Source organism: Parasteatoda tepidariorum, chromosome 5 (assembly GCF_982258835.1).
Source record: "Parasteatoda tepidariorum strain Cologne lab strain chromosome 5, Ptep-v5.0, whole genome shotgun sequence".
NCBI classification, from domain to species: Eukaryota; Metazoa; Arthropoda; class Arachnida; order Araneae; family Theridiidae; genus Parasteatoda; species Parasteatoda tepidariorum.
The window spans coordinates 37,359,609-37,382,054 of NC_141759.1; the positions used below are offsets into that span (position 1 = coordinate 37,359,609).

General features: G+C 30.6%; 1 protein-coding gene across 3 annotated transcripts in view; it reads right to left on the reverse strand.

Moving 5' to 3' along the window:
- The window catches only part of LOC107446532 (uncharacterized), a 149,303-nt gene extending 129,567 nt beyond the window's left edge, over positions 1 to 19,736 (reverse strand). For all 3 annotated transcript variants that reach the window (XM_087163687.1, XM_087163686.1, XM_087163685.1), the window contains exons 1-2: positions 19,351 to 19,736; positions 4,265 to 4,420 (exon numbers count right to left, since the gene is read on the reverse strand). In XM_087163687.1, coding sequence (XP_087019813.1) covers positions 4,265 to 4,420; positions 19,351 to 19,546 — 352 coding nt within the window. In that variant the 5' untranslated portion in view covers positions 19,547 to 19,736. The remainder of the gene's footprint in view (positions 1 to 4,264; positions 4,421 to 19,350) is intronic.
- Positions 19,737 to 22,446: the final 2,710 nt, after the last annotated feature.

Below are 22,446 nucleotides of genomic sequence, written 5' to 3' on the forward strand. Positions count from 1 at the left end.
ATAAATTCAATTTAGTAGATTTTAATCCACCACTATTTTTAAACAATTCATAGGCATATAAAATTCACCACTTTTTCCAGATATGTCATGCTAAATCTTTTATAAACTAGCAAAATCTGACTAAAGTTTCAAATTTAGTTTGTAGTTATTTACCGTGTGACCTGACGAGCAAGCCATGTAAAATTAGCGTGGCATTCAACGTGATAAAAGAAAGGTCCGATTAAGAACTAATATCGTCAGATTAGATTTTAGAAGATACACAAAAGAAAGAATTTGAATTTAATGATACATATTTCAAAACTGGAGATAACGTTGCTCACAGAAACTGTAGAAAACTGAATGCGAAGTGGAATTTGGGGACAGCAATAAGCTATATGGACGTTATACTGTTAACTTAAGTGGGTGACATTTGAGACGCTATGTTTATCAGATTATAAGCTCTGTCAAATTTAGAAACAATCAAATCTCTAGATTTGCCGCTCCAAGAGTGACTCACGTGATCCAACAACCATCAGATAAGAGCGTGGTGACTAGTCTAGGACATTCAAATAAGCTTGTATCACCTGTGTCAAAACAATATTAGCTTTTCGTGTCACTCCACCAGTTTGTGACAAATCTAGTACCCTAACAAAGACTATTAACAAAACATTTGTGCCACCACGTCGACGTCGATCATAGTGAATTTACACAGCTCTCGGCAGACGCATTTTATAGTTGATTATTTTGATTAATATGTTTCTTTGTATTTATCAGATTATAAAAGAGGAAAAGTCATGTGTGGAAAAAGTAAGTTACCAGCGTTTTATCCAGATCAAAATAATTCAAATTTTTTACATTTCACATTACTAGTTGCTGACTTTATATGCTAACTTATGAATTTGATAAATATTCGAAAATTTATCACAGTTTCCGAATTTTGTGAATATATTCTCATGTGCACAGTGCGCCAAAAAAAACTGACCCTCCGGAATAACTTTCGATCTAAAAATCGGATATTTACGTTCTAGGACTCAATCCAAATTGTTCGAGGGGGTTACATCAAATATGCTAATTAGAAAACGCAGAGGATATTTTAAGTTACGATATCAGAGACAAGAAAGCACTTTCTCTGAATAAACATGCATTTTTTCAACAAATTCGGATTTCTGGCCCCAAAATATGGAGGTAGCAGCAATCTGGGAAATATGAGACAAAAACGCTGATTTTCCATTGATGGATCGACATAAATGAGATGGTTATACCATCTTGAATTTCCTTCATAAACCATCATACAGTTTGGTGGGACCATCAAATCTGCCCTACAATCCAAGTTAGGAATTGCCTTTTCAAGTTGGTCCAACAAAAAAAAATCCATCATGATCTAACATAATTTATTGGTTACCATTATAATTTTCAATCAAAAACCATCATTTTCTTTGCTGGGGAGATCATGACACCCCGATATGGAAATTGATCCAGCTTTATGTGGGGTCAATGGATCTTACCTTTACTGAGTGCATTATCAAGCGATGACCAGTTTAGCTGCTTACCAAAGAAAGCAAAAAGAGCGTTTTCCATCACCACCTACAGCAAAAAGCCTCCACACGGTTTCTTATAAGTAGACAGCGCAGACAATTTAAAAAGTGAACAGTTTGAGCGCAGGACCGAAAGTCTACTCAAAATGTTACTAAGAGGAATTTATCATATATATTTGAGAATTGAATCTGTAGTGGTAGACAAGTAAATACGACAAACTAATCATATTCATAAATTAAATAAATTTTTGACACATATATTGGGTACCACTTTCTTATTTTTACTAGATTTGGTATTAAAAGGCTCTTTCATTAACTGGTTTACCTTCACAGTGGTCTGATCGGACTACCGATAAAAAAAACCGGGTGGAAGCTTTCAGTTGTAGGAGGCGTTGCTACAGCACACTCTTTTGGTAAAAAAAATAATAGACTTTTACTGATTTTCCTTTAAAAGAATTTTTAATTTATTTAACCAAAAATTGGTATTTATAGCAACATAAATTAATATTTGCAAAATATAGTTGCAAACATTACTTCGTGTTAAATATTCAGCACAAAATATTGTCCGCATGTCATGAAGAATACCTCACTATTCAATGGGAAATAGTTTACCATATATGGTTTACAATAACTTATTTTATCACGAAAAAAAGGTCGGAGCTCTATTATAGCAAACATTACTTGATAGGTTACTAGTCTAATGGAAAATCAATAGCTCCCATCATCAAAGGATGGGTGTTGCATACCTGCCAACTTTCACTCTTTCCGAGAATGGATTTTCAGAGTGGTTGTAAAACAATAAACGAAAAACAATCCGACTCAAAAATATATTTATATTTTGATCCCGTTGAAATAAGCTTGCGCAAGGATTATTATGCTTTGATATATTTATTGTAATTACTTATATGTAGTGGTGGTCAAACTCATTTATAATTATCATTATAATTCAAAAGTTAATTGGAATAACCTGAGTATTGCTGCCACTTTAAATATGAAAATAAAATCTTCTGGAAAATCCGGAAGAGTTAGAAGGTATGGCTTGCTTGCCAACTTTTAATCCATTCGATTATCATTTTTCCCAGTGGTATTAAAATGGAATTAAAACTTCAATTTTAAGCAAACAAATACGTTATATTTGAGAAAACTTAAGTTGACAACCATGATAGTAACGCATATTAATATATGTGCTTAACTTTTGTAAGAATAGCGGTGATCAAAATCATTTAAAAATTAAGTTTATAAAAGAAAAAAATAGTATATATTTACTACCACTTTAAATATGAAAATAAAATCTTCGGGAAAATCCGGAAGAGTTGGCAGGTATGGTATGGTGTTGTTGGTCCACCAATACCAAACATCTTTTGATGGTTGACCATCGTATACTAAAACAACATTTTCCATCATGAAATGATGGAGGTTGTTTACGCAAGAATTTCAATCATAACTTGATGTTTCCGACATGAGATAATGTAATTTGTTATTCAAAGAATTTGTAACATAAGACGTTGGTTGACCATCGTATAGTGAAATGTTATCTTTCAACATAAAATGATGAAAGTTCGTTGGCTCATTAAAATCCATTACCACATGATTGAAACTGTTGGACGATGTTTATCGTCAAATAGTATTGGGCCATCAAGAAACGAACATAAACAATCAAAATATCCTGATGGTCCTATCAAGAATTTTGTCTTTAGTTTGCTTAGGAGCGCGATGCAAAGTTTGGACCTCTTGAAGCTAATTTTACTTTTTGAATCTTTCGCCGTATCTCGAGAACTTTCGAGGCGAGTTCAAACCATTTTACACACTTTTAAAATTCGTTAGGCCAAAGACAATTCCATCGAAAAATAATTTTCAATAAATATTTTTTATTGTTTTATATAATAATATTCGGGAAAATTTTAAATTGGAAGTTTTACAATTTTTTACATAATTTCAAAGTTTCTAATTTTACATGGTAAAATACAAATTTTTAGAGAAATTAGTTGAATAATTGATGAGAAATCGAAATTTAGAAAATTCGTTCATTTAAAATTCAATTTCTCAGAAGCTATTCCATTGATTTGGATTATTTGTTCAAATTTTGTATTTTGCCATGTAAAATTACATACTTTAAATTGATGCAAAAAATTTTATTCTTTTCAATTCTACATTTTTTAAACTATTAATGAATAACATTATATTTAAAATAGAAAATAGTATAGATTTACTAAAAATTACTTTTTGCATTGGATTATCTTTGGACAAACAAATTTTATAATTGTTTCTAAAATTCTCTTAATTCGCTTAAGTGTTCGAGATATGGCGAAATACGGAAAAAGTAAAATTAACATTAAGGGATCCAAACTTTTGACCGTTCTTCTGACCTATGGGAATCATATTTCCCAGATTGTGCCTACCCCCTATAATTTGTAGGTCAGAAATCCAAATTCGTTGAAAAAAATGCATGCTTATTCAGGGAAAGTGCGTTTTTCAGTCTGATTTCGTAATTTAATATATCGTCTGCTCTTATTAATTAGCATATTTGAGGTTACTCCCTCGGACATTAAGATTGAACTCTATAATGTGAAGCTCATCCTTAAATCAAAAATTATTTTGGATATTCCGTTTATTTTTTTGGCGGGCAGAGTATTCAAAAACATACAATAAATCTCATTTTCGGTAACGTGTGTGGTGAATCATCCTCAAAAAAATAATTTCTCCCTCTTGTTTTGTTTTTGTTCTAAATTATCAATTCAATAATCACTTGCCTACACATCCTTCTTTGTTGTTGATTTCATTTCCACTTTTAGGTTTATAACCATCTTCGCATGCACAATAGAAAGTGTTTGGACCACCGGCGCATTTCGAAGTTTTAGTAGGGCACTTCAATTCCTTATCCTCACAAGTTTCCCAAGCTTCCTCGCCTGTAAAAAAGTATCAATATGATTAATTATTAAGGATTTTCTTTTGTTAAAAAAAATACTATAGAATAAAGAGGGAATTTTAACAATTTTTGATTTTTATAAGATGATGCTGGATTTTGAAATAAAAAAAATATTTAATTTTTACTCTCACACCACTTTGGTTCCAAAATTTGATGCCTGAAGTATTAGCTTAAAATTAGGGCACGAAAATACGTTCTTATTTACTACATTTTGTCATCATATTTACAATTTTATTGCAAATTAATTTAAAGCAACAAGTGTCTCTCCGATTTCTTAATACTTACAATTTTTACAGACAAAAAATTACGCCTTGATTAGCTAAATATACAGGGTCTTTGTAATTAAAGTTCCACTTTGAAATGGCTATAAAAATAAAACTTCCCGACCATATGTCATCAAACTTGGTAAATGTCTATAAGAGGTTATGGGATTTTAGTTCCCGCAAAAAAAAAAAATAGTTCAAAAATTCACCACCAGCGGTGAATGGCGCTGTATGCAATAAGATTAAACGAAATAACAGAGGAAACATCATTTGCAAACACTTTTATTGTTGCTACAAAGCATGCTCAATGTGGCATCCGCCATTTTCTGAAAGCAAATTAAATCGCAATATTGCATTCTCAACAGCACTTCTTAGCATATCTGGAGAAATGTTACAGACATGTCTGTGTATCGCATACTTCAATTCCACTAAATTGGTTATGCTATCACCAAAAACAATGGCTTTGAGATAACCCCACAACCAGAAGGTCTGGTGATCGGGGTGGAAGAGAAATAGGGAAGTTTCGGGCTACAATACAATCATTCGTGAAATGTTGCTGCAGTAACTGTTTGACACACCTACCAATGTGAGGTGGAGCCTCGTCCTGCATAAAAATCGTGGTGGCTAAAATGCCCTGTTGCTGAAGTTCAGGTATCACGAAACATCTGAGCATCGATTCTAAGCGAGCAGCAGTCACAGTGCATGTCACGGACCCAGCTGCCGATGGCTCTTCAAAGAAAAAAGGTCCAATTATGAAATTTGCTGTCATACCGCGCCAAACGGTGACTTTAGGCGAATGTAATGGAACTTCGTGGATAACATGAGGGATTTCTTTGGCCCAAATCCTACAGTTATGGGTGTTGACATCCCCATTTAAGTAAAAATGAGCCTCATCTGTCCACATAATGTTCCATGGCCAATTGATGTCCACCTCCATCCTTTTTAGAAAACTCAAAGCAAATGTTTCTCTTAAAGCCGGATCTCTAGGTTGAAGTTGTTGAACAAGTTTGATTTTGTAAGGGTAGTACTGCAACACTTTCCGAACGATTTTGTACACCGTACTCAATGGTAAGTCGAGTCGACGTGCAACAGCACTTACGCTGCACGTCCCCTGTCTGGTGTCCATTGCTACTTCCTCTACTGCTAATGCAACAGCCTCCTTGGTTTCCACAGACACAGATTTTCGTCCAAGCCCCAGGTGCTGCAGATAACAAGCCTGTGGCTTGAAATTTTGCCATCACTTTAAGTAAACTTTGCGGTGTCATTGGACCTCGGCGTTTTCTCTTACAGTACGGAACTTTTGTAAAGCCCTCCGTTCATTGCTGTCGCATTCATCGTAACATTTCACGAGCAAAGTACGGTCTTGCATGGTAACAGACATTGTCGACTCGGAACACTGACAGCTCAGACAAGGCACCTCACTTTTATAACTGCAAAGTCATATGACGTGTAAAACAAATTTGCATATTTCATATTTGTTTAACACTATTGCAAACAGCGTCATTCTCCGCAGGTGGTGAATTTTTGAACTATTTTTTTTTCTTTTTTTTTTCTTGCGGGAACTAAAGTCCCATGACCCCTTATCGACATTTACCAAGTTTGATGACATTTGGTCGGGTAGTTTTATTTTTATAGCCATTTCAAAGTGGAACTGTAATTATAAAGACCCTGTAGATTAAAATTTTCTGTCTGATTAGTATAAAAAATGTTGTTTAAACACAAAGAAATCTGACCACATTCTTAGCAATTATGCTGGGAGTCTAGTAAATTTAAAAAAAAAGAAATATAATCATTTATCCAAAACTAATTTAAAAATATATTGATTCTTGTTCTTTGTTTGAAATGTCACCTAGTAATTAGAATGGCGACAAAAAATTTTCTTATTATTAAAGTAAAAATTATATTCTTTGAGTAAGTATTATATATTTTTTAATTTTAAAATGCTACTTTGATAATCTCTGTAACATGTTTAAGACAACAAATCACAAATACCTAATTGCTACACCTTACCTTTTGTAATATCTCTTATACATATATATATATATATATATATATATATATATATATATATATATATATATATATATACAGGGTGATTCTAAAAAGATGGGCAAAATTTTAGGAAGTGATAGTACACACCCAAGCAAACAATTTTTATCTAAGAATGCATGGTCGAAAACAAAACGCAAAACCGCTAGAGGGCGTCAAAGTTTATGTTCTTATATGAAGCAAAAACACACAAAGAACGATGAAGTTAAGTTATAAAAGCAAATTTAATGGCATGTGATTACAATAAGAGTTCAAAACATTGGCCGGCAGCTGCTATGCACGCAGTACAACGGCGAAGAAAAGATAGGGCATATCACGAACGGCCGAAAGCTTGGCGACAAATAACGCAGCGCAGTAACTCGCAACATGATTGGAGCTTTCACGTTTGCATCAACTTTCTAAATGCGCCAGTACCTTAGTGTTTTGCTTTCGACCATGCATTCTTTGATAAAAATTGTTTGCTTGGGTGTGTACCCTCACTAATTTTTGCCCATCTTTTTAGAATCACCCTGTATATATATATATATATATATATATATATATATATATATATATATATATATATATATATATATATATATATATATATATATATATATATATATATATATATATATATATATATATATATATATATATATATATATATATATATATATATATATATATATATATATATATATATTTAACTTGTGTTTTGATTTTTTTAATGTTAATGAAAATAATGTTTTAAAGTTTGAATCTGGGTTAACAAATATAAAATTATTTTGCCTTTAATTTGCCTGATAATTCAAAATTCATGTAAAACGACACAGTGATTTAACCAACTCATGGTTAGTCTTCAAAAAAGATGGTGAAATTAACCAAACATAGGCAAATTTTATGTTTGAATTCTATATCACTTCATATAACATTTTGCTGACTCAGAACAATTGACATCTTTGCGTCACATGTAACTAATTTAATGTTTAGTTTTGACTCGATAACGATTCTAAATCTGTACTTTTTTGAGTTTCAGACGGATTTTTCAATAAAAGGATATTCATATTCTGATTTATTTTTATTAGGATTTTTCTGATGCTGCCATTTCTGGATATTAGAAAACACACCAGGCATTATTTAATATTTTCACTCCAAGTATCAGTCTGTATTGCATAAAACGATCGCTTTCAAATAGATATATTTGATAATCACATATAATTTTTCCATAAGTTGGCTCTCCTAGCAAACATTGGTTATGCCATTGAAAGGACATTTAAGTAAAGAATGGATAATGCTTTATATAAGTACAATGTATACTGACAGTATAGATAAATAATTTAAAATTTTTAAAACAGCAGTAATTTATTTATGGGAGAAAATAATATACCAAAAATGATATTTTTCAATAATATTGGTTACTTTTTATTAACCCTGTAAAGCAGATAGATCACCTTTGTGCCCCTTTATATATTTTTTTCTCCTGCTCTATTTACAAGAAGAAAGATAATTTGCCATTTTTTTAATTATAAAAACATTCTAATAGTTCCTAATAAATCGGTTAGATTTTTTTAAATGATATTTGTTCTAAAATATAAAATCCAAATAAAGTGTTTTTTGAATTTCTTTTTCATTCAGATTCAAAAGTGCATTTACAATTAATTTTGAAAATTAAAAAAGCTCAACGATGAATAACTGTTTATCTCAGATTTAAATAATTACAAATTTGAAAAATTATTGTTTGGAAGTAAAGAGTGCTTGGAAGATTCTACCTTTAAAGTAGAAAAAGATACCGGTGTTTCATGTCGTATCATAAACCCATAAATTAATAAAATGCTAAATATAATATTTTGTTACTTCTTTCGTCCTAAATTAACACAAAATAAGAAAATATATGCTTAATAAAAATTTTGCTTCTGAGGTCAACTACTTGACTAAATGTTTAGCTTCTCAATTCCTATATTTTTGAAAGAAGTGTGATATTTCTTTATAAATTACAAGAAACTTAACCTTAAAATGAAAATACAAAAGAATTAAATTTATCTATATATATATATATATATATTTCTCTTACACTGGGACAAAAAAAAAGCCTCATTACAACTCCCCGAACTTGGCGAGCGTTAGCGAGAAGGGGGAGCAGCCCACTGGTTTATTAAAAGAGTATTAACAACTTGAAGGAATGCATGAATGAGACTTCTGGAATTATTAATTGCTTTTAAAATTCAACTTTCAAATAAAAATTCTAGCGTGTTTGATTACATCTTAAGACTACATTAATTTTTAGTTTTTTTTTCATCCAATCCAATCTATGAGATTTTTTTTACAATAAAAGAAAAATTCCTAAAATTTCTATAATAGAGGGAATCTAACAAATGATTGTAATAAATCCTAATTTACAAAATATCCCTAACTCGTACAAAAAGTAATATTTATTGCAAGCACAGTTTTTTAACGAAATTTTAGTGATTTATAAAGTTTAACAGTATAAGGTTATGTGCACAACAGCTTCATTTAGTAGTATTTTATATTTTATAACCGTCAGTGAATAGCCGACCCAATTTTATGACTTTATGGCTACCAATGTTCAACTCTGTAGCCTTGTAATTTTGAATCCAATCCAGAGAGACAAGGAAACTCCTGGATTGAGTATTGGGAGAAATTTGCCTTCGTGGAGGACTTTTTGATGAAGCTAACCCGCATTTGCGTTACATGGAGAGGAAGACCACGAGAACTTCCCACGGTAAGCCTGACGGCAAGGGGACTCTAATCCATGATCCGTCTACCACTGAGGATATTTCACGTTCAGCACTGTGGTCGGTGCAAGCCGGATGCTAAATTCGTATCGACTGGGATTCGAACCCAGTTCACAGCATTGGAAGCCGAACGCTCTATCCCCTGAGCCTTTGCAGCTCATTTAGTAGTATTTGATGGATTTTGCCACATTACTTACTACTTTGCTTAGTTGTAGTTGGGTTCATTTTTATTTTTATTAAAATTTTTTTGACACAGTGCTCTTTTTTTATCCTTTAAAACATGGATTATTGTAGACTTGTTGACATAGATTTCAAAAAACTTCAAAGAAAAAAGTTCAAAAGTTTTGATTCGTTTCATCTGCACTGCCAAATCGATCAACAAAACGGAATGCGATTTTCCCATCCAGCAGCTTTTTACGCTCCGCTTTCCTGCTTTGCATTTTCTTTAATAAAAAAAAAAACTTGATTCTCGACTTTTTTTTGTTTAGGAGACAAATTTTAAAAGAAATAAAAGCTTGCATTATAATTGCGATCAACTGGAGCCAAGAAGAAAATTTCAAAAAAAATAGAGCATTTCGTGAAAGGCCACTTTATTGGTAATTAGCTGGATATTGTAAGAGCAGGAACAGACATAGCACGCAACAATACTCAACAATGAGCTGTTGTGCCGCTGCTCATTTTCAACAATCCTGAGCACCCATTCTACCTACTCACCATCATCACCTACTTTTTTCAACAAAAGATTTGTGCACAATTTTAGCAAAATTTAAATCTTACATCAATTTTGACATTATTAGATATTTTGAACATTTTAGGGCATAAAATTAACTTCATCTCTATATTAAAAAAACAAAAATAGTAACAACAATCAACATTATTTTATTTACGATATTTGCGATCAAGCTATTAGTTACATTAGGTAAGAGTTATTCGTAAAATTAACAATGCAAAGATATATATATATATATATATATATATATATATATATATATATATATATATATATATATATATATATATATATATATATATATATATATATATATATATATATATATATATATATATATATATATATATATATATATATATAATTTTTTTTTAGTGCTCCTCACACTATTGTATTAATTTATTTAGCTTTGGCTTTATTGATACAATATCAGAAAGCACTCTGTTTTGCGGATATAATCGTGTGGGCTGAAGAAAAGATTATATCCTTTTTTTCCAGTTTTTTAATTAACATTTCATGATTTTTTTTTTGATTTTTTTTATTTATTATTATTTTTAATAAACTGTTGTTTGTTATTTTTTACTTATTATTTCCCCCCCCCTTTTTCATATGTCTATTATTTTTCTTTGTTTTATTCTTCGTTATGAACTTATATATATATATATATATATATATATATATATATATTGCGGCAGTTAAAAGTTTTTTTTAAAAATAACATTATGTTGATGTGAAGTCAGAATAATAAACAAAATAATTATTGGATGTCTTTAGATTCCTGCTATTAAATAATACAAAAGTTTGTTATTTAGGGACGTAGAGAAAAAAAAACGCAGTCCATTTGAGTGTCCTTAAGACAATGCAAAATGTTGATACTTCTTTAAGTGGAAAAATTACTGACTAATGTAAAATCAGTTCTCACTTTGGTAGTCGTAAAATATATACAAATTTATTTTGAAATTTCGTTTCGTTCTCACAAATTTGTAACTCTCGTCTTAACTTTACTAATGTGAAATCAGTCCTCACTTTAGTAGTCGTAAAATATATATATAAATTTATTTTGAAATTTTATTTGGCTCTCACAAATAATTTGTGAATCGGATGTTAACTTGGTCTTGCACCAGTTATCAAAAACTGCTTAGTAAAATCACGTTACAAAAATTAGTAACGCCTCCGAATAAGTGTTTTTTAAATGGTTGATTTCACTTTATTAGTAGCTTTTAAAAATATTTAATCATCCTTTATCGCTAGAATTCAATATAATTGATCTCTTGTATTTAAGTCTACCAGACAATCTCATTTGGGAGTAAAAGGTGATGTACGTAGGAAGTTTTTTTTTCCTGCTAAGACCATCCTAGGTGTAACTACCATTTCATTCTATCAAACTAGAGTCTGTAGGCTATCTTTCTCACTTTCTCTTTTCATATCATTTTCACAATCGGGCAACTTATATGAGCTTATTTATCACATAAATGTCCTTACGTTTTTTATAGGTTAAAATTTGTTCCGACTTGGGATATAATATTGTATTTAATTAAAAACAAATTGATAAATATCAATACAAATATATCTGTATGCCTACAAAAAGTCACAATTTCTAAATCCCATGAAATTTGGATTATAAAATTTTCCTGTGTTTTATATATATGAGTAGCTATTTCAAATTAAATAAGATTATCTGTCATTTAGCCTGCGTTTTCGAAATGAACATTATTTTTATTCTTCAATTTTGTGGGTAAATATGCCTTTACTTTTAGGTTACTATAATGTGTTATAGATTTTTATTTAACTTTTAGATAAGATTCTAAACATATAAAACAATCCAAAAATTCTGTTGGAGTACAAAAGTCACTCATAGACTATGCTAAAAAATGCGTGTGTAATGCACCAAGCTCGTCTCTAACTTCCACAATTGTTACATGCTTCTTTTTGTTCTTTTGTTTTATTTGTATTTATTTATTTATATATTTATTTGTATAAACAGATAGTTTATTTACAGATTTAGTTCCCGATTCTCTTAGGATTAAATATACACATCACCTAATCGATTTGCTTTACAACTTTCTAATCGATTTTTTTTTTACATTCCCCGTTAATTTTTAGTTGCTATAAAAATTCGCCAATGTGATTAGATTATTTTGCCAAATTGAATACCTACCGACAATGTTAAACATTATTCATAATGATATTTTATTACTTTGCATACATTATGTATGCTTATATTATATTGATTGAACTTTTAACAAAAGTAAGCAGAGCTTTTGTATTGTTTAATAATTGTAAAAGGGTTAAAACATTTAACCACCAATTTAAATGCGTTTTTTTTAATAAAATAAGAAAGCTCTTGCCCCTTATTCGCTTCCCTCGCCCTCCCCCGTAATTGATTATTATTCCTCTCTTAATATTTCCGCTTGAACGTCAATACTCTCCACAAAAACACTGAACATTTTGGTTTAAATGAATACAATTATTTTAGCTTTAGGTAAGAATATCTAATTAATCAAAATGAAATAGACGATTATCAAGGTTTGAAAAAAAAGTATCTGTTCTTGAAAGAAATACAGATTGCGTGATTCAATAAGAAGAAATAAATAAGAAGTGATTTCACTCGTGTAAGAGACTTATAACAACTTAAACAGAGACCAGTTTTTATTACTATTTTGTCAATTCTTTTTTATTTTCAAAAACTTCAATGTGAAGGCTAACATTTATGTCCAGCAACAAGTAATCTCTCTCTCTCTATCTCTTGCTATTTTTTATTGACATCGATTATTATTGACATCGATAAAATAAAGATCTGATGAGAGAAAAGTGAATTTTCGACATCAATGGATAAAAGTCAACATTTAAAGCAAAATTCTAGAACAAAAAACCCGAAAAAGCTCTTAAATTTGCAATACCTTTCGAACAAATTTCGAAAAGACTCTATCAAATTATAATACAAAATGGTCCAATCAGCACATCACATTGCGACTCTGTAGTTGCATTTCAGTGGTAAACATATTGGTCAATATAATTTTTTACAACAGTTAATAGTTAATATTTCTCAAATTAACAATCGAATCTCATTTATTTTTACTTCATTGAACTTTTGCATTTTCTACACACATTCGTAATTTCAAGTTTCTAAGTCTTATAATTTTGAACAGAAAAGAAAAATGTAACATAAATCAAGCAAAAGTGAGAAAAAATACCCCAAAAAGCACTTAAAAGTGCAATAACTTTAGATCAAATTGGAGTTTTGGAAAAAAAAAACTCTATGTTCAGTTTCTAAACGAATGTAACCCTTTCAGCATTCCAAATTTCAACTCTGTTGTTACATTCCTGAGGGCCGTATGGTATTTTTTTCAGCATGTTTAACCGTTAATAATTCCCAAATAAATTATCGAATGACAATTTTTTTCTTCCACCGTAATCCCTGTACAATTTTCTACACACTTTAGAAGTTCCAAGTTTCTAAATCCGTTAGTTTTTGCGCAGAAAAAGAACATGTAGCATTAAGTTGTACAATCAAAACGTAGGCAAGGCAGCACTTGTCGAAATTTATCGACAATCGAAACTTATCGATTATTTATTATCGAAAGATTTATCTAAGAAAAAATTCTCATATAATTGCTATGTAATAAAGAATCAACGTTTTCAGAGTTAAACTTTAAGTTCAGTAAAAAATAAAAACCAAAAAATCGTTGTTATTAAATAAATATTTCAAGTAAATAACTTTCATTTAATAATAGTCTCTAATCAGTTTAGAACCTTTTCAAAATATGAAAATGCACTAATAAAAAATTAAGTCTGGATATGTTTAATGAAAATCTGTAACGAAAATCTGTTTAAGTGTTTCAGTTTATACCATTTCTTTTTTAAATCTCGTTCCTATCCCGCAATTTCAAATCCATCAGTGAAATTGTATTTAAAAAATTAATTAGGCCAAAAATCTTCAGAAATTGTCAGATTTAGAACAAAGGTCACTAAAAACCTAATTAAATCTAGGGATGAAAAATATCAAAACGGAAAAGAGCAAAATCTGATAAAAGTCTTTCCAGATTTTGTCCAGAAGAATCCAACAAATCTTTTTAGTAGAACTTGTTTTTGGGAACAATTAAAGCAAAAAGAGTTTTAATTAACGTACACTCTCGTTATTATTTAAAGCAAAAATAGTTTTAGAAAAATCGTAAGAAAAGCACTTAGAAATGCAATAAATTTCGAGCGAATTGGAATTTCAAAATTAAAAAAAAATTCAATTTAATTATTTTAATTATAGTTAAGTTATCATTTTCTATTATTAAATATTCAAGACGCTAAGTCTTATAAATTTTGAACAGCAAAACAAAATGCAAAGTAAAAGAGAAATACAAATAAGGAAAAAATGTGCAAAAAGAACATCTTAAAGTACGATAACTTTCGAATAAATTGGAATTGTAAAAACAAGCTCTTGGAAACAAATTTCATAAACAAATGTGGTTCTTTCAGCTAGTCAAATTTCAAGTTTAATGTTTAATTTCTGCTGCCTGCAGTGTGGCCCGTATGGTGTTTCATACTACAAGCTTAATAGTAAATAATTTTTAATCTAATTATCTAATGTAAAATTTTTCTAATGCATCGTACTCTTCGTACATTTTCTACGCACCTTCGTAATTTCAAGCTTTCAAGTCATATTTTCAACGCATCAATGTAAAATGCAACAACAAACTGAACATCCAGAACTATATAGATTGCTCCTACGATTTTTTATATATAAAGAGACAAAAAAAAATTCTTGACCTCACTTTTTTTCTCATAATGTTAAGTATCATATTTTTTAACATAAAAATTATCTAAAGTAAATATAGTATTTTTTCTATTGATTCTATTCTATTTATTCTATTTCTTGTCACAAGAAAATAGTTTTAAATATTTGGGCTAAAAGTTATATGATGAAAAAAATTTAATGATAAGGATTTAATTATTGAAAAACATTTGGATTTCTTTTATGCTGAAAAATAAAACATATAATATTATGCTAAATGTAACATAATATTATAGTAATCATATATTTATTGACACCAGGTAGTTGTGTGGTAGCACTCCCGAGCAATGGGGTTCTATCCTCTAACCAGGCAAGGCAGACTCAGCCTTACAACCCTTGATAAAATGATAACATGAAATAAATTTTTTTTCAAAATAGTAAAATAATGAGTATCAAGCATACTTAGGGCTAAACACTAGGGGTTCTGAGTTCGTTTGACCACCCAACCAGAACATATACTCCTAAGGATCTAAGGTCAGGAAAACTGTGATGGGCACAATAGCTCCTGTCCTCCTACACAGAAGGTTATTTAAGTACAAAAGTTAACATTGATGATCACTTCTTGATAGTAGATAAAATTTTGAAGCTCCCACACACTTTCCTTTTTTTTTTCGTCCTGTTTTTTGCTTATTTTTTGAGGAAAAATGGAAATATTTTTGTCTTGTAAATGAATAGTTATTCTAACTTACTTGGGTATAAATAATCAGAGAAATTTTAGCCTCGTTAAAGTTGTCATTTAAACAAAGATACAAAAAATTATGAATACGAAAAAGATAACATTTTACAATTTGAGTTTCTGTTTACAAAACCTCTAGTTAAGTAAATAGTAATTCTCATACATTTTGATCACTGTAACAATTACAAATATTCTCGCCTCAAATACAGCTCTAAAAGTTTGATTAAGCACTTTTAAATAAAATAAATATTTTGTACTCACTTTTGATTTTTTTATAAAACTTTGTTTTTTTAAATATATTTCGTCAAGTTTTTTAATAAATTCGCTGTGTGATTACCGTGAAGTCAAAACAAAGTTTTAAATTTACTATTCTTTTGAAATAATTGACTGAACTTTAAAACTGGCAAATATTTTAAAGGTTTGAAATATTACTTTTTTTAAAATAAAAATTTCAAATTTGGCAAAATTTTTAAAATTTGATGATTTTTTTGTGATTTTAACTAATTATTTATGAGCAGTTTTATTCACTCAAATTATGTAAACTAAAGAAACATTCTAAAATTTTGAAATTTGGTCACAAACGATTTTTATTTCTACGTAAATGTGGTTATTTTTTTATATTAGCTCTATTTTTATTTTCAGCTAGAGCAGTGGTTTCCAACTGGCTGCCCGGAGGCCGCATCCGACCCACGAAGTTTTTTTTTGTGCCCGCAAACTAAAATATATTAGTTGTCATTTTTTGAGGACAATTTTCGTAAAAAATCTGTATGGATTTAAAATACTTTTCTCGTTAATAAAGACCTAATTTCTTCGTTTCTATGAAATTTAACATACCAACGGTGCAAAAAAAAAAAAATTTCTCAGATTTTGTATCCAAGAAAATATTTATTCAAACACAAAAATAATCGTGTATGTTGTTTTTTTTTTTTTATTTTTTTGTATTTTGTGAATATAACTTAGCATGTGCGTATCAGAAATTTTCTCAAAGAAATTCTCCGATTTAACTTTTTGAAACCACTCATTTTGGACGAAAATATTTACACACACATTTGTAAATTTTAAATGTAACTATCTATTCTCTGGTGGTTGCAGCAGACAAATCTCAATTTACTCATTGAACATTTTGTGTGCTAATAAGCAAGTTTTAAAACCAAACTTTTTAAAGTTTTATATCTTAACAATTAGATATCTGTTGCACATTAATTGTTTAATACATAGGTGCACATTAAAGTTATTGTAGCCCGAATTTTTTAATATGCAATTAAATATTTTTAAAAATCTACTTCTTATTTTAATTTGTAATTCAATACTTTTGTTTTGTACAACTTGGTAAAAATCTGACAGTAATATGTAATGTTCCTTCAAACATAAAAGAGTCCTACATAAAATTTTGATAAAGTGGCGGCCCGCCATTTGATTTGTGTTTTTAATTATGGCCCCCGGCCTTATGTAAGTTGGAAACCCCTGAGCTAGAGGATGCTAGGTGGGGATGGGAGCAACTTAACCTAACCGCCATTAATACACGTTATGAACTCGTAACAGTTAGAAAAATGGTTGCAGTTAAAACAGTTAAAAAGAAAGTTCATTTCACTTAATGGTCGATCCCTGGAAGTAATGTTTTGATAATACGTTAACCCTTTGCACTTTGAACCACTCTAAAATCAAAATTATTAAAATTTTAATAGCATTTTAAAGTACTTGGAGTGCAAAGGATAAATAGTACCTCAAATACATGCATGGTTACTATCTCTCTACGCTTTGAGAAAGGGAATTTCTGGTGGTAGCAAAGTTTATATTTTAATGTATTATTCTTTCATTTCAAAATTTTGATTTATCCTCTTCAAACAAAAGACACCCATTAGGATACCTCAACAAACACAGAGTACAAACAACCTGGAAGAATTAAAGAGTTGTGACGAGCTTTTCTTAAGAGTAGAGCCCCTGAATTAGACAGGCCGACTTATCATTTATTGTTGGAGCAAAGAGCTAACATAAGCACAGCGAATAAATATTTTCAAATGGTAGTTTATTAATTGTAATTCTTGGTTTCATAAGTTCGATTTAGTAGATTTTAATCCACCACTATTTCTAAACAATGCGTAGGCTTATGTAATTCACCACTTTATAGTACTTAATGCATGCTTTACATTTTTAAAAGCAAGCAAATATTGACAATTATTTGCAAAATTTACTCTGCAGTTATTTACCGTTTTTTAAATTATTTTGGCGTGTCCGCAGCAGTTGGCATCTCTGTAATAACATGACGAATACTAAAATAACGTTAACTTGCGAACTTGTTTGCTCCAATATTGCTTGATAGGTCAGCTCGGATAGTATAGGAGCCTTACTTAAAAGTAATGACGAACGAGGAGTAGTGACGTGACGAAGTTGCTTAAAATTTCATAAAGTTAACTTCCCATTGAGTTTATAAAATTTGTTTAGAAAAGTTTCAAACCACGATAACGGAAATGAAAATATTTTTAGCAGACATTAATGCTTCAAGTATGTACATTTTTCAAAATTTAGCTACCACTTTTAAACAATTTCCAGGTCGTGTTTATGTCAGGTCAGACGAGGTTATTTTCCCTACCACTGCATTGTATATGTCTCACAAGCTTATACGCAACTCAATCAACGCCTCCTTTAACTGAAAGCCTCCACACGGTTTTTCATAGGTAGTCCGGTCAGACTTACTGAAAGAGTCATTTAATACAGAATATTGTTAAGATAAGAAAGTGGTAGTAAATATATGACTAAAAATTTATTTTATTTATGAATATTACTGGTTTGCCTTATTCACTTGTCAACCACTACAGATTCAATTCTCAAATATATAAGATAAATTTCTCTCAATTACTTTTATAAAAGGTTTTGGGTTCATGCGCACAACTGGTTCACTTTTTAAACAGTCTGCGCTGACTACTGATAAAAGACCGTGTGGAGGCTTCTTTATGTAGGAGGTGATGACTCAGTTTCTTCTCCTGCGGCAAGGCTTATAAAGTTTTGACGAAATTACCAAAAATACTATTAACTACAAATTTTAATCGTCTATCACTTTATAAAATTTTTTGCAATAAAATGTAGTAAAGCCGCGATTTCTTAGGGAATAGAGCGTTCGCCTTCCAATGAGGTGAACTAGGTTCGAATTCCAGCGATGACTGGCCGATACAAATTCCGCACCCGTGTCGCACCTACCACAGTGCTAACGTAGAATATTCTCAGTAGTAGATGGATCATGGGTCAGAATCCCCTCGTCGTCAGGCTAACCGTGAGAGGTTTTCGTGGTTATTTCTCTCTATGTAATACAACTGTTGGTTAGTTCCATCAAAAAGTCCTTCACGAAGGCAAATTCCTCCCAATACTTCATCCAGGAGTTCCCTTGTCATCTGGATTGGGTTCAAATTTACAAGGCTACGGAGTTGAACATTAGTAGTCGCGAATCCGAAATTCAGTCTGCTGTTCAACAACGGTTATAAAGTATAGAATAAGCGTATTAATTAGCAGGCCGGTATATATGATTAATAAACGAAAATATTTTAAATGATATTACTGTACTCAATTTTTAACAGTTGAAGTAGATTTTCTTTAGCTGTATTCTAGAACGGAAGGTTAAATGACAAATATTGATTTTCACATCATATAGAACTTAAAGAACTAACTAAAAAACATACCATCGTCATCATTCAAAACATTATAAAGTCTTTTTAAGTTGGTTTTAAATAGTTCTTCTTCTTTTAGCAATCTGGATAATTCCTCCAAATCATCTTGACTTTTATCACTTTCATAATCCACATCATTTTGAGCTAACACTGTACCACAAATCACTGTCCAACTGATCACAAAACACAGCGTGACCAGGCCCTTCATTCTTCTCAGTCTCTGTATACTCCCTCACTCGCAATTATTACTTCTAATAATTTTTTGGGAGACAAACCTGTCTGTTAGATCACAAAAAACGAAATGAGCGAGTGAATCCCTACGCCCCTTGCAACTTATCAATCGCACCTACTGAAAATATGATAAAAAGTTAAAAACGCGTGATTGCATACACCTGTTGCTTATACAGAAAAAAAGACCTTTGCGCACCCTTATCGATATGTCTTCGAAAATAATGCATAAAAAAATATTCCTTATCGATTTCTGATTATTAGTAATGTTTGCATTCAATGTCGCCAATACCTAGGTAAAAAGGTACACTATGTTTCACTTTGAAAGAATGTTAAAAATGAAACCTAATTATGAAAATAACAAAATATTTGATGTTTGAAATATTAACAGAATCGTATAAAATAACGGATGTTTATCGCTATTTTTTTTTTTAAATAACAGGGCACTTCCTATGCCGTGTTGCATAGTTAAAAGTAATAAGATTGGTGCAATTATGGAACGCATAACATGTTTCTTTTATTTTATCAATCCTTTTAACCCTTTCGCGACGAGTTTTTTTTTTTTTTTTTTTTTTTTTACAGCAGAACAATTTTGGTAGTATAAACTATGAATACAGCAGCATTATGTACGGTAGCGCCATCTATGTTCTGTGAATGAAAATACCTTCAACAATATTGGCAGGGAAGCGTTTCTGTCCCAAAAGATTTTTCTGAAATTCGCTTGGGACGTATGCAGAGATGCCAACTGCTCCGGACACGCTAAAATAATTTAAAAAAACGGTAAATATCTACAAAGTAAATTTTGCAAATATTTGACTATTTTTTCTTGCTTTTTAAAAGGTAAAGCATGGCATAAGTACTCTAGAGTGGTGAATTGTATAAGCCTACGAATTATTTAGAAAGAGTGGTGAATAAAAATCTACTAAATTCAATTTATTAAACCAAGAATCACAATTGATAAACTACCACTTTAAAACACATATTTGCTGTCCGTAGCAAGTTGGCATCTCTGCGTATGTGTCCCATAAGGACGACGACGATCTGGATTTGTTGAGGTGCCTGCCCGCGCTAGCGGGCACCTGACCTCTTCATCTGAAGTTGTGCACTAGAGCAACTGGTATTAATGGCTTTGAAAGAAAAGAAAGGATAAAAGGAGGAGTTCAAGGCAGTTGGCGGCTTGAAATATCTGCGTGAAAGCCCTTATATAGCAAGACGGAAAAGAGAAAAACCTGGTACGTAAAACATTTCATTCCAGCATTTTTTTCGAAAAAAATGAAATATCTGTAACTATCAAGATTTCTTTTATAATTCTGGCATATATATATAAAACTGCTTCTTTTCCAAGATAAAGTAGATATTGTTGAAAAATTTAAAAAAAAGAATAAGTAAACTCCTCCCCAAAACTAGCTATAACTGACATGGTTTTACTACCAGCCTTTCCTCTTTTCCGTCTCGCTTTCACCCCTGCCATAAGGTGCGAAAGGTAATGAGACGGTCTTTTAATCTGGAAACATCATCAATATTTATCTGGGCGCCTGGGGCCGTTAGCGGCTTTTTCCCATTCGTCTTGAATTGTGATCTTTAGGGTGGTTCTTTCTGGTAATTGGAATGCAATTGAAGTAAAAGGAATTTAAATATTTTGAATTTTAGATAAAATTACGTCACTACAAAAATGAGCTGCCATCGGCCTGAGGTTTATGTCTTCTCTTAAGTTTTCAAAAGTAAAAATTTCGTTGAATCCTGCGGTGTCACAATTATTGGTTTTTTCAAAAAATCTGAAATTTAGCTTTGCAATGTGATGATCTAAAGAATCTATGCTGAGGTCGCGATATATGTTTTTATTTTTGATAAACCATCTTGCTTTTATTATTTTCCTGAGGATTTTGTTCTGGCATGTTTTGAGTTTTTTAAGGAGTGATGTGGAGATGTTGCACCAAGCTTAATCTCGAAACCAAGGCTGAAAGCCCATATGGGTCATTCTCACAAAAACAGTCATTTTCATGTCCCCAGTATATTTTATGTTTGTTTTACAGCTTACGAAAAAAAAAATTCAAGGAAAGTGTCCTTCAGAATGCAAGCTAACAAAAGAATAAAAATAAAATTATCAATTTTTATTTTTTATTTATTTTAGGTAATTAAAATATACCAATATGTCATTCCCTCACTTGTCCCCACTGCTGATTTAAAGAAAGAAAAAAATTGTTTCTGAAATAAATAAAAAAATTTTACAAATTCGCGTTTTTTATTTCAGAATACTGAAATATAGAATTCAGAAAATCAATTTTAAATTTAATTTCTGATAAAAATATAAACACAGCACTATTTTAAACTTTGTCCCCAGTGTTTCGCGTCATTCCCTCACAACAATGTTCTTATCACCTGCAATCTTCTTAGAAAAAAAATATTTTAATAAAAACTTCAGAAGTTAACAACTGGCATCATAGAACAAAATTGCAGTATCTTTCCATCTTCAACTTGAAAAAGCTTTGCTGTGGAATAAATTTGAATGAATCAAACCAGGTAAAATTTTTTACATTTGTCATTCCCTCATGTCATTTTTTAGAGTAAAATAAAATACAACTTCATCGAGAAAGTGGATAATTATATGTTGCTTTCTTGTATGAATATAATTGTATGTGATTGACTTCAGAAATTAATTAGGCCTGACTGTTATTTTTAAATTTTATTGAATTCGTCATTCCCTCACTAGTGTATAAAGTGAGGGAATGACGCTGAAGGGAGGGAATGATTCAAGATGAGTATATTATTAAATTTTATTTTGCTCAATCGTGCCAGCCAATTTTATTTCCCAAACCTGTAAAAACTATTAAATATATAAGACTAAATTATAATAAATATTAGATATACTTAGTATGTTAT